Raw genomic sequence first — 14,263 nt, 5'->3', positions numbered from 1 at the left:
TTGATAAGTTTAATAAAAAAAATATATCTAAATATAAAATTTTAAAACAAAAATATTTGAAGATCCATGCTTAGTTAGCCATATTATTTAATATTGTCACCCAACATCAAATTTATTTAATATAATAATTTTATTATTTTTATTTATTTATTTTAAATATTGTAGGTAGAATTTTGAAAAAATAAATAAAAACTATTACTTTTCATATGAATTATAATTATTAACATTTTAATTATATATATATATATATATTCTTGGGCAAGATGGTGCTTGAGCCACCTTTGCCCCTCTAGATTTGTCTATGACTTTATGTAAACTGAAAAACATGGTTTCTCAAGTGATAACACATAAACATCATAAATAAGGGATCTGGTACTAACATACCAAAAGATTATTGGTAAAAGACTGATTTTTATTTTTTTATTATTTTGAAAGGAAAAGTTTTTGAATTTTGATAAAAATTAAAAGATTTTCATATTGTCTCTTATAAATATAACAAATTCAGAGAGGGGATGTTGTGCAAATTGCCTGATAACCCTCCAAATCCATCAGACAAAAATCAAAGGCCGGAGCTGTGAAGTTGAAATGTGTGGGTAACTAATATTAAATATTTTAATTATTTTTTTTTTAAAAAAAGACAATTTAAACCCTTTATAAAAATATAACAAATCCCCTACGGGTCCACACCCACTTTAGTTTCTCATTTTATTTATTACTATTTAGTTAATTGTCATGGTAAACCTACAAACTTTATTTTTGAGAATCTCAGGCAACTGCTCCTTTAACAACTTAGATTTTGAGTTTGATGTTTCAACTTAATTAGCGTGTTTGTTTAGAAATTGACTTCATACAATTCCAATTTTTTTATGAAATAAAAAATAATAAAATATAGGTGAAAAGACTCTGATTGGTACCTAGATTACACCATATGTTAATTTCAACTTTAAAAAAAAATTGTTTTGGTATTCGAACAATATTATTTTAAATTTCAAATTAAATAAACCTGAAAAAAAACGATATATGTAAATTAAAAAATAAATATAATTGTACAATTTTGGCATTTTCCTATAATTATCCAACCCAGTTAGCACATGGACTGTTGAGCGTTAATGAACCAAAATATATACATGCATACATATATATATATATATAAATTCTGGATTTTTTTAAATTTTTTAATATAAAAGGCTCCTGTGCTTCCAAGATGAAGCGCACCATATAAATTTAAAACAAATAATAAAAAAGCCTAATTTATAAAATTTTTAAAAAATATTAAAAATTCACAAAAAAAAAAAAAATACAACCAGATCCATACTGGGAGATGCACTTGACTGCACTGCACTGGTCTGCACAGTACTCCCGGGTCCAACAAGGAATCAATTCCAAGAAAAAGAGCCTACAATAACTTTATCTTAAATAAAACCCAACCTTTTTTTAATTAAAAGAATCAAAACTATCAAAATAAACAAACAAATCCACCCTTGCACCCATCTTCCCATCCACACGATCAACCACCAACGGTCCAGATCAAATCTCAAAAATCCACATCCTGAGGCGCACAAACATCAACACTGTTAGCACTCAACGCAAGCCAAAGCCGCTCGCCGGAACCCAACCGGAAGATCCGGCCCCCGGTTCCACTCACCCTTCACGATATCGTAGACTAGCACCACCCCGTCCGTTGATCCCCTTCTCCGCGAAGCATCTGACGACACGTGGACTAACGCCACGATCTTATCCTGTCCCAGCGCGGAACAGCAGAACCTCGCCGCGCCGCCGAGCCGAAGGTGTGCCGTGATCGGCGGCGGCTCAAGTCGAAGCCAGTCACCTCGGCGTCCCTTCCCGGCGTCCCACCTCCAGAATGAGACCTCGACGGCGTGGCTCGCAAGGACGTACACGTGCGAGCCGGCGCCGCAAGCGCCGACGACGCAGCCACCGCCGGGCACTGACGCGGCGCGGCGGCTCCCCCACACCCCCGTCTCCACCTCGTACGTGTCCATCGTGCCCGCCCACACGTGCGCGTCCAGCCTCCCGGCACGTGGGGAGGAGCCGACGATGAGTCCGCCGATGACGTAGAAGACGCCGGAGGCGGTGGCGCCGACGCAGCCGTAGCGGCGTCTCGGGGCGTCGGAGATGATGCGCCAGGAGTCGAGGTCGGGATCGTACTCTTCCACGGCGGAGGATCGGGCGGCGCCACCGGCGACGTAGATGCGACCTGCGATGGCGGCAGCGGCGAACTTTTTGCGAGGAATGAGGGTGGGGAGCGGGAGGAGACTGCGCCGGTCCAGGCGTCGAAGCGGAGAGTGGCGCCGCGGCCGATGAGGTAGATGGAGCGGCCGAGAGTGACAGCACGGGCGTGGGCGAGGGATCCGTCAGGGATCTCGATGGGGATGGGAATGGGGCCGAAAAGGGAGATCCCAGGACGAGGATAAGATCATCAGAGAAGCAGGGAAGAGCTCGGAAGGAGAGGGACAGAAAGGGCGTGAAGAGCAGGGCGGAGAAGGCCGTGGGAGCGGCGGAGGGCGTAAAAGGACGGGGAGTCGAGGAGGAGAGCAAAGCGGCGGCAGACGAGGGAGAGGGATGGGATCGAGGGTTGGGGAACTCGGGAGAGGATCTCGAGAAGGAGATCGTCGGGGAGGGACGAGATCGATGGAGATGCAGCGGTGGAGGTGACGGTGGGCGGAGGACGAGTTCCCGATGGGAGTTTGGCGGCTTCACGGCGAGGATCGGGGATGCAAGACTTGATGAGCCATGGGAGACGGCGAGGGTTGCAGGTCTCGGCCATGGCGGCCGGCGAGAAAGAGGAAGAGGAGCTTGGTGAGAGATGGGGCTGGGATTTGGATCCCTCGTGAAATTGAAGGCTTTTCAGTCGAGCTTTATCGTTTTTGTCTGATTTCTTTTGCTGGATTTTTGTATTTATACCCCTGTAAAATCTTTTAAAAATAATTTATTTTACTTTTTCACCCCCTTATAAATAACTAATTTATCTACCAAAAAAATTCACTGGTTTTTGAAACTACAATTTTTCATGAGAATAAATAACTGATGATCTGTTTTTTTAATAATGGTGTTTAATTTTTATTAATTTTTATTTTTTTAATGAAATTGTATAGTTAAAACTCTTGGATTAGTCATAACTTGTTTCAAAAATTTTAAATTATTATTTGTTATTTATCAGTAAATACTGACCATAAAAGAGGACATATCATTGATTTTCAGTGATATATCTTTATTAAAAAACTTTAAAGAATATTTTCAATGCATTGTCACTGGAGGTTGATGAGTGAAATAAAATTAATGGAGGATTGCATGAGATATTTCCGAAAAAGTTGGGTTGCTATGTTATATATTATTTTTTTCACATAAGACAAATAAATAATTTTTGTTTTGATGAATTAAAACAGATAAAGACACAAGGAAATGAAATTAAAATTAATAATTTTATAATGCCTTCACAACAACTAAGAAACATATAAAACAAGGAAACTTTCTATTTACAATCCTATTGAAAGTTAACTAAAAATTCCCACTGAATTTGGATTTTGATCATAGGATTCATTGATTCTTTTTTCATTTAATTGTTAGTCTTTGCTCCCCTGTGCCATTGTTAGGGTCCATTTCAAGTTTTCGTGTTTTAAATTATTTATATACATAGTACATAATTTAAATATTAATTTCAAAATTTAATCTTATAAACTTTTTAAAATGCGTTATATTTCACTATTGTCACCTTAAATACAAATCCAAATGGATGAAAAAATAAATAGATAAAATGGAAAAAAAAACTAAATATTCATGTAATTTTTAAATTTAACTACTTTTCTTCCCTTCCGTAAAAATAATTAATATAAACACTTATAATCAGATAAATGAAGTATTATTCTTTCACCCAATTATGTCTTTTTAATATTTTTATAGAGTACTAAAAATGCATCTAGCACTAGAGATGGCAATTTGTACCCTCACTCGATGGAGTATCACGATCCAGATCCCGGTCAAAGAGGGTATTACCCTCTTTGACCGTGCACTGCACGAGTCACTGATACCCTGTTAGTTTTTGAGCGAGTGCAGGGTCGGGTAAGGGTATGCCCCTACCCCTACCCTGCACTCTTACCCCTTACTCCTTACCCGTTGAAGAGGGTACGGGTGAAAACCCGCACCTGCATCCCTTACCCTCTCATATATATATATATATATATATATAATTTTTTATAAAACTAAACATTTACTCACAATTTACTCAATATCTATTTTCATAGTGATTAATTTGAAAATAATACTTCAAATTTTCTCTTAATATATTATTTTAAATTTTATTTAATTTCTATATTTATATTTGATATTATTATCAAAATTGAATTTTAGATATATATTAAGAATCATAATTAAATTAAAAAATAAACAAATATAAAAATTATTAGAACATCATGAAAAATAAGATACTAATAAAAAATCAATTGGATATAACTTATGAGAATTACTTATAATGTTTTTTATATTCAAAATATTACTAGATATTTATAAAATTTGAAGCTATATAAAATATAAATAGTAGATATATGAAAAAATTTTAAACAAAAACCAAGATGGTTAAACATGAACAAAAACAAAAAGGTAGAGTTACCATTGAGTCCTAAATAGACATCATTTTTTTATGTGATTATATAATTTAAGATAAAGCAAATATATATCAACTTGTAATTTTTGAATTTATGGATGTGTTTAAAAGATTGTAATATAATGTATAATTAATTTATTTTTTTATTATTATTTAAATTTAATTCGATAATTTGAACAACGGGTAGCTGGGTACCCTGCTGGGTATACCCAGTACTCTCGAGTATGGGTAAGGGTATGATTTTTTACCTGCAAGGGGTGCAGGGTAAGAGTACGGGTATGGGGTAGGGGTTACTGGTGCAGGGTAAGGGTTTTTGGCATACCCTACCCATCACTCTACCCGTCTGCCATCCCTATCTAGACTCGATGATCATCTGAGAGAATAAGATAGGGATAATTTTTGTAATTTTATTTAATTTAAATTCAAAAAATGAGAGATTTTTAGAGGATTTTTGAGTGAATTAGGGGGAGAAAGAACATGTGTGTTTGTGGTGGGTGGGAAAAGGGAGGGCCGCGGTGATTAGATAAGCGACGGCCCAGATGATGTTGTCCGGGGATGTTCTAATAAAACTCAACCTCATATATATTAGGTTAAAATATTAAAATGGTTCCTCTATTTTACGTTTTCCGTCCTTTTAATCCCTCTAATATAAAATCCGTCTTTTTGGTCCTCGTATTTTCACATTTTTGTTTTTTTGGTCCCTCTAATTGACAGATCTGTCATTTTGGTCCTTCCAGTTGATGAATTAAAGGGACAAAAAAAGATGAAAATGTGTAAATAAGAGGACTAAAAGGGCGGATTCTATAACTAAAGGACAAAAATGTGCAAATACAAGGACCAAAAAGGCAGATTTTATATTAGAGTGACTAAAATGGCGGAAAATGAAAAATAGAGGGACCATTTTGATATTTACACCTATATAATATAATATAATTGTGCAAGGGTATTAGTGGAAAAACAAAGTGGTGGTAGTACATGAGAGTTGCCAGCTAAATTGAGCGGGAAGTGGCGCAGTTGGAGGCTCGCGCCGACAGCGGCGCGGCCCAGGGCCCAATTCATTCATGTGGGATGTCCACTCACGTGCTAATCATTCTTTATTGGAATTGCAACATTATGGAGTATTTAATCAATGTAAGTAAGACCACTCCTTATAAATTTTTTTTTCTTTTAATAATCATTAATGATTCATAACTTTATCTGTATGGATAATTATTTTTTTAAAATGTGTTTTAATTTAACGGAATTTAAATTTGCTCTTCTTTTTGAAAAAAACAGGGAAAGAGAGAATAATTGAGGATTGAATTGATGATGTAAAAGGATTTTTTTATTTTTTTAGATTCTGTAAAAAAAGTGAGAAAAATTATTTATATAGCTTTTACAAATTATTCCTGTCTGCTTATATACTTCTCTGATCAAAAAGTTAATTTAAAAAAATTTTTATTAAAAAAAATAATTTGCTCTTTACTCTTTGATCTCAATTCATTTGAAAAAAACAGACAAAAGATTATTAAAATTTTTGATAAAGTTTATAAATTGATTTTTCAACTATAAAAAAATAAATAAGAAAAATAAAAAAAACATTTTTATATGATATATAAACAAACATGGTTTTTTTTATGAAGGTATATTAGTATTTATATTTTTACAAGAGGTGTGCAAGTAATTTTTTTCTTTAAAAAAATAAATGAATGGTGTTTTTTGGAGGGAACGGTGGCCATGACAATTGTAGATTTAAATATTAATATATATATATATTGCTGTAAGTGTAGATCATATTCCAAGTGTAATTTTATGTGAAATTAAATTTTATGAAAAATGTTATGGAATTTTATTAATTAAAATATAAAAAAAATATTTGTTAAATTATTTTTGCACACTATAATAATTTGTGTCTGTATATATACTATCTATTAAAATGCTATAAAAAAAACACAATTTTATGTTTAATGTCAGTCAATGTCTTCTCTTAGAGTGAGCTTTTAGTTTGTTCTCTCCTACATTACCCGATCGCTTTCCAACGGTAGTCATGATTCATGCATTCAAACTCAGCGAAACTCCACCCGGGGATATCATGTGACGTCAAGTGATGTGACGGGGCACCGCCACACCAGGCTGGGATGCCACCATGTCTTCCAATGTTTTTGTATTAGTACTTATTTTTTCAACATTAATAAATTATGATTTATTTAATTTTTTAATTCAATGGATATAAATATATACTAAATATTATTTGTAGACGTGCTATCAAAAATAAGATGAAGAGGAGCATATGGGATTAGGATATATTTAGAAAGAAGGGAGTTTCCAATGGTTGCATAGTATTATAAACAATATCGAGTATAATACACAGTGATGTGAACAATATTTAAACAATATCTGCACAAAAGTGGATAGTTCAAACTCATTTATACCTATTAAAAAAATATATATAAACCCAACAGCACCTATTTAACTTCTTGCCGTATAAAAACAGGTTTTTGGGTGTTTTTTATCATATTATTTATATACCTATTAATTAAGTTTTGTATTTGCCTCTCTATCTTTTTTTTTTTAAATTTTTTTTTTATTTAGGAACGTTGTATGAATATCTACAGTTTACGAGTCGCTATATATTTTCAGAATGAGCTAGTCCATAGCAATTCCTTCCATGGATTAGTTTATTCCACATTAAAGGCAATTATTCCTCAGAAGGGTCAACAATCCAATCATAAGGTGTTTGACAAAGGTTTGAAAGAGAAAACAAGAAGCTTATCTTACAAATATATAACTTTATCCATCCAAACACTACATCAAGTGATAGAAACTAATTTTAATAAGCAGGAAATCTTCTCTCCTTCAAGCAATATGAAAATTATATAAATATAGTAAATATTTAATAAAAAAATATTTAAAATTTAGATTCAGATTTTTTGAAGTTCTTACCAAATTTCTCACTCAGTAGTAGCTTTTGCAGCCAAAATAAAAAATAAAAAAAATCCTATCACCTTAAATTAAAAGATTAAAAATTATTATTTAAAAACATAAAGATTTAACAACAAAAAATTTAAGAGAAGTCCTTTCAAGAAAAGCTACAGGACTGGCTTCTCTGTAGAGGTGCAAGATGGGCCGGCCCGGCCCGGCACGGCCCGGGCACGGTGCGGCCCGAGCACTGTACGTGCTCGGGCCAGCCCGGCCCGGCTTAGCAATCGTGCCGGGCCGGCACGGCCCACCGCACAAGGGGTCGGCTCAGCCTGAGCACGCCCAGGCCAGCTTTTTAATATTAAATTATTTAAATTCTTTAAAAAAATATTGTAAAAAAATTGTAAAAAAATACTTTTAAAAAAATACTAAAAAAATATGGAATTTTTTTAAAAAAATCTAAATATCATAAAATATAAGTTTTCTTGATTGTAAAAAAATATACAACACATAAAGACTATAGAAAAAAATAATTAAAAAAATATGCAAAAAAATTTTTAATTTACATGAATACAAAAAAAGATAAACTTTTTAAAATTTAACATAATATTAGAAAAATAAAAATTACATAGAAAAAAATAGAGATAAACTAAAAAAATAAATTACAAATAGATATAGGAAAAAAATTGCCATTTATTTAAAAAAACTATGAGGACAACTTAGAAAAATTACAAACTTGAAAACAATTTAGAAAATTACAAACTTGAAAACAATTTAGAAAAATTACAAACTTCAAACTTCATTTGATTAATCTATTTCTTCATCAATACGGGTTGAAGTTGAATGCTCCGGATGGTGTAAGGCCCTCTCCCGGTATCATTTTTCTTCTTCATGTATTTGTTGTTCTTATAACTCTATCTTCCGCTTCTAACCAATCCTTCAAACATATGCACATTTTGCATCTGTTTCTTGGTTCATGCGGCTCCTCTTATCATCGAGTACCCTTTTTTCCTCGCACTAAAAAACAAGACTCGACGCTCATCGTAGAGCATCGGTGGAGTTAGTAGATCACGTGCCATGGCGGCTAGCACGGGATAGTTGTGTTTGGGAAGGATCATTTTGACTAGTAGTATGTTTGTCGGCATGCCTTTTCAAATGACCCGTTCCACCCGAAGTTTGACAAGAAAAATCTTTTTTTGCATTTTTTACAAACGGCACGAGTCCCTTTGTTTGGAATTTCAACAATATTATAAAATTGCCATACACCAAGTTCTTTTTCTTGTGCTTGTTTGAGGCTTACTCTCTGGATGCTCCCATACTAGGGGATTGATGAATATGCTCGAGCTCAAGTTGTGAATCATCAAAAATTTCCGGAGTTGTTTTCATTAAAAAAATGGTGTATCGAAAGGAAAATTGGGAGAGCCGGCCATTATAAAAAAAATAAAAAAAGGTTTAGGGTTACCTCAACCTTGATGTAAATTTAATTACGTGGTTTTCTTGAAAAGTCCGAATTAATGAAGCGATGAAAAGGTGGGGGAATTGTCGGATTGATGAAACACTTGAGCCGGATTTGATAAAACTTCAAATCTTGAACTTGAAGAGATTGAGAACTAAGAGAGCTTGGAGTCTTCGATGCTTGAGAGATTAGAACAAGAATGAGTAATTTGGTGTGGAGAAATATGTAAGTGTTTGAGGGTATTTATAGGTTATTTAAATTTTTCTAATTCCCAAAATACCCTTGTAAACTAGTCGTTTATTGTTGTTAAAAAGGGTAAAAAGTAATTATATTTTTAAAAGTCCAAAAATAAGCCCTTAAAAAGCTAGTAGTTTTATAGTTGTTAAAGAAATTTCTGAAATGTCATTTTCTAATATTTAAATTAGTTGGGAAACAAATACGAAAAATAAAAAAAAAGCTGGCAGGGCCGTGCCGGGCCTGCCATGCAACTGAGTGGCGGGCCGTCGCTGGCCTGGCCCGCGTGCTAAAGCCAGCCCAGCCCAGGGCGGGCCGCGGGCCGTGCCGGCCCGCGGGCCACGCAAAGTGTGCCTGGCACGGCCTAGAGATATGGGCCGTGCCCAGCCTGGCACTGACATGGCTGGCCGTGCCAGGCCAGGCACGGCCCAACTCGTGCTGGGCCGTGCCGGGCTCGGGCCGGCACGGCCCAGTTTGCACCTCTACTTCTCTGAATATAAAATGAAACAATTTTCTTTTTAATTTAGGACAAAACAAAAAAGTGGTCCTGTTATTGATCCCTCACTCTCCCAGGGCCCATAAAACAATCCAAAAATGGGGCCCATAACAAAACAAATGAAAGCAACGGGCCCATGACAAGGATAGAGCTTCGCCCGCAATCTTGGAATCCCGGATAGAACCATGCCGTCACGGCTAGACCCAACTCCGGTTCAGTTCAAAACGAGTAGAACCAAACTGAAACTGGTACTATTTGAACCGAACCATAATCATAAATATATATATATATATTTCGATTCCAAATTAAGACTTTTTGGTACCGGTCAAGGTTTTTTCAAAATAAAAATAATATATAATATAATTTTTTTTGATATATTTTAATTAACAAGAACTTAACTATTTAAAACTAAACGGAACCATATTAAAATCAAACCCAAAATCAGAACCTTTAAAAATATGATTCTGGTCATATAAATTTTAGAATATGAACCGAACCTAGCTAGTTAATTATCGCTCATTGTATCCTCTCCCACAAACGCATTAGCTGGTAGTTTTTCTCACCGAGCACTCTCTCTCTCTCTTCCTGGATTCCAATGGGCTCTCCTACTCCCTTCCTCTCTTTCGCTTCCTCTTACTCAGTTGCTCTGGTAAATTTAATTTCAGTCTCAATTATTCAATACGCATCATATATTTGTCTTTAATGCCAATTAGAAGCTTTTGCTTGTATTTTATTCCATTGTTTGAGTTCCGAGAATTTTTTTCCTTGTTTTTTGAATTTTAATGAGAACCTTTTGCTTGTGTTTCATTCAATTGTTTGAGTTTCGAGAAATTTTTTTCCCTTGTTTTTTGAATTTTGATGCTCTTTTTCTCTATTTAATCTATCTAATAATCCAATTTGAATAGTTTATAGTGTAATGAGAGTTAATAAAGGAGAGGTTTTTCTGAAAAATATAGGTTTAGAAAAAGGATGAATAGTCAACCAGCCCTAGAGTTTCTTTAACCTTTTTATATTTTTCTTTTGAAAATTTTGATGTGTGTGATAATATCATAATAATGAGCTTTTTAGTCCATGCTGCTTCTTATGTGTTTCTTGTTTGTTTTTTTCTTCAATAAAGCTGTGGCTTGTCTATTTTTTTATTTTTTTAAAAAAATATTTGTATATTTAAAAAATCAGTGTTTTATATATATAATTTTAATGCTTTGCTCACTTGTTAGAAATAGGCAGGGGAATAAGTAATAGTTAATGCAAATGAAATTGTGATACAAAACTAGATTTTGATTTAAGTATATGATCGTATATTGCAAAAGTGAATTAAATATGTGAGAAAGGTTTTTTTATAGTATGAACTATAAGATCCAGTATAAAATTAATCAATGGATGTAAGTTCTTAAAAGAATTAGGCTTGAATCTTGATTGTCATAGAGATGACATATTATTGCCTCTTATTTCTTTTTTGTGGCATATTTGCAAGGAATGAAATTTTTTATTTCATTTTTCTTTTCTTGAATATGGTATATAAGAGGACCGATACAAATAATTTATTATATGAAGTGGGCTTGATTGTTATAAAAATAGAAGATTATTGCCCCTCTATACTTTAGATTATAATTTTGGTATAAATTTTTTTTTTTTTTTTTTAACTTTTAATCTCAATGCTGTGCTCTCATGAACTGTGGGTATGCCGTATGCTGCTATTGGGTGATATTAGACAACTGTCCACATTGGTTTTAATACTATTGTATCAAAAGAAAACTACTCTGTTATTCTGAAAAACATCTTCATGTAGGAATATCTACCTGTAATATGCATTATTTAGGTCTAAAAGCATTGCTATCTTTAAATGTCTGTCTTGCCTTTCTGAGTAGTATTAGACTAAAAATGCATGAGTTTGAGAGACTATAAATACCCCTAATTAGATAAAAAACAACCATACTAGATAAATAAAACTCTTATCCCATATATATATATATATATATATATAAAGAAAAGCTCAGAATAATTGTGACACTACTAAATGCCAAGAATCAAGTATATATTTATCAAAGACCAAGTGGTCTATTAGTAATTGAGCCTTTATTAAAACTCTTCACAAGTGGTGAGAGTTGGAATCACAAGTAACAATATTTTTCTGGAAGTATAAGTAGTGGTTGTGTCTGATTTTTACAAGAGGAATAGAGCAGTAGAAGCCCTGCTAAATCATCAGAGGCGTGCATAAGCCTCGGTGGAGCAAGTGGGGCGGGGCCGCACACATGGGCACTGGGACCACCCGCACACAACCACCGCTCACATCTCCCAGAAATGTGCCCTCAGCCGAGAATCAAACTCTCATAACTCGGTGAAGAGCTCTCTATCGGCGACCCGTATATCAATAGACCATTTGGTCGTTGGCTGGATTCGAACCTTTGTTCTCCCCTTTGTGTACTCATGTGTTATACCATTTGGCTATCCCATGGTTGATGCATCTAGAAAACCTACCTAATCATTAATTTGTTAAAAAAATTAAAAATAGATTAAAGTTTTAAAATAGAATGTGTTAGATACTCATAGGTTTGTTGTTTACACAACACAGGAGTTTCTTAACTTCCCTTACTGCTGTTAAAGAAATTTGCCTTTCTTTGGGATCATCTTCATCAGCAAATCAAATAAGATGATGATGATGTTATGGTGATCCCGATGATTTCATCATACTCAGAGAGTTTAAAACAATTGGGAATTTCATATGCAATTACTAGGCTTCTCATTCAATTTTTTCAAAGCAAATTGGGAGTTTGAAACAATTGTGTACAGATTTTCATAGTGCCCCTATTTGCTCTATTGTGGGTATGCCGTATGAAAAAATTACTAGAGCTCTAATACTACGCTTCTATATTTAGCGGCCTACCCGCTTATCATCTTAAAAAAAAAAACCTTCAAATATATATATTTAAATAAAAAGTAAGAAAACCCTGAAATAGTTGTGACACTACTAGAAACCAAGAAACCACTTCTTGATAAGTGTAACCCTCAATGCACCCACAGAAAAGCACAGGCACTTGTTACACTCCCCTGCCATGCAACCGACGCGTATAACCCTCCGTAAGATTCCTTTTTTCCTTCTTCCATATAACTCCAAACCCTAAATCATGCATGACAATTTCTCCTCTTTCAATACCATGTCCTTCTTCTCTCCTAATCCTTCCCACAATAACCCTCATTCCATCACTCCCTTTCTCCAAAACTGTGACCTCCCTCCTCCTCACAAACTCTTCTTCTTCTCCTCTTCAACATCATCATCATCATTCAAACATGAATGGTTTCAGAGAATGGCATCATCAACACCATGCATGTAAGTTTGTTGATGATCATATTTTAATATATATGTATACAATTACAGAGAGTTTATGCTGATTTGTTTTTTGATGATGATGATGGTGATTGTTAGGTGCATGGGAGGAGAGAAGAAAGCACACTGAGAGACATTGCAGTTGTGTCAAACAAGGGCAAGGGAGGCAGAGAAGAGAAGCAAGAAAATGGCAGACATGTTACTGAGAGAGTCAGTGAAGCTTAGTGCTTATAAGCATTGGGTCAAGATGTTGGAGATTAGAGTTGTGGTGTTGGAGAATGAGAATGAGAATGGGAAGAGGTTGTTGTTTGAACATGATGATGATGATGATGATGTCGATGTTTCTTGGTGCTATGTTTTGGCTATTTGTTTTGGGGTTGCAGGGATGGGGTTCATGCTTGGAAGATTGTTTTGAAAATCTTTTAGTGTATTTGGGTACTGTATCTATCATTATCTTTGGCCATATGATTTTATCAATATTGGTTTTTTTCCGTATTTATTTATTTATTTATTTTAGTTTGATTTAGTAAATATATACTGTAGAATGTATATTTGTGGGAGGTTATGGATATTTATAGATAATGATGTTTGATAGGAACATACATTAATGGTAGGTTTAATAAATAGCAAAAAAATTCTAATATATTTTTTATATAAAAAATACAATATTTGAAAGCATGCTCAGCCACTTCTCAATGCAAAACAAATCTCTTGACAAGAGGAATTTACTAATATAAATAAATAAACAAACAAACAGAGCACTTTCTATAATAAAATGCCCCAGTATTCATAATTTAAACAAATTTTCAGTCTGTTTAATATATATATATATATATATACATATATATTTATGTATATTATACTTTACAACTTTCATGTTTTGGTTGAAGTGACATACCGGATGTAGCGATTAAAATTAACCCTACACTGAATTAATTTAAAATAAAACTAATATTAAAGTTTTTAAAAATGAAATTATAATGTTTTAGAGTTGAAATAAACAAACAAGCTTAATTTCAAAATTTGTCAATAAAATACATATAATATAATTTTTATATCCAAATATATAACCATAGTTAACTGTTCTAGTAGTAATAGTCTCAGTGATAACAACAATTGTGCACATCTTACAATATTTCACCGGAAAAAAATAGTGCAGCATTTTTCAAACATATGAACAACACTGTGCATGTCTCTCTCTTTTGTCTCTATCCCAATGTGTGTTAATTACTCCAT

General features: G+C 34.0%; 1 protein-coding gene across 1 annotated transcript; it reads right to left on the bottom strand.

The window, feature by feature from the left end:
- Positions 1-1,574: 1,574 nt before the first annotated feature.
- Positions 1,575-2,785, bottom strand: LOC120263147 (F-box/kelch-repeat protein At5g26960-like). The gene is made up of 2 exons (XM_039271043.1): positions 2,474-2,785; positions 1,575-2,237 (listed from the first exon to the last, which is right to left on the bottom strand). Exons 1-2 carry the CDS (start codon positions 2,783-2,785, stop codon positions 1,575-1,577), a joined length of 975 nt encoding a protein of 324 aa, XP_039126977.1.
- Positions 2,786-14,263: the final 11,478 nt, after the last annotated feature.

The sequence above is a fragment of the Dioscorea cayenensis genome, chromosome 6 (assembly GCF_009730915.1).
Source record: "Dioscorea cayenensis subsp. rotundata cultivar TDr96_F1 chromosome 6, TDr96_F1_v2_PseudoChromosome.rev07_lg8_w22 25.fasta, whole genome shotgun sequence".
NCBI lineage: Eukaryota > Viridiplantae > Streptophyta > Magnoliopsida > Dioscoreales > Dioscoreaceae > Dioscorea > Dioscorea cayenensis.
This window is presented reverse-complemented; position numbering and strand designations above follow the sequence as displayed.

What these genes read in the sequence shown, in the direction of transcription:
- LOC120263147 (XM_039271043.1), bottom strand. Translation starts at nt 2,785, where the DNA reads ATGGCCGAGACCTGCAACCCTCGCCGTCTCCCATGGCTCATCAAGTCT. An exon ending in CTGCTCTTCACGCCCTTTCT is followed by an intron (nt 2,238 to 2,473) that starts GTCCCTCTCCTT and finishes CCTCGCAAAAAG; the next exon opens with TTCGCCGCTGCCGCCATCGC.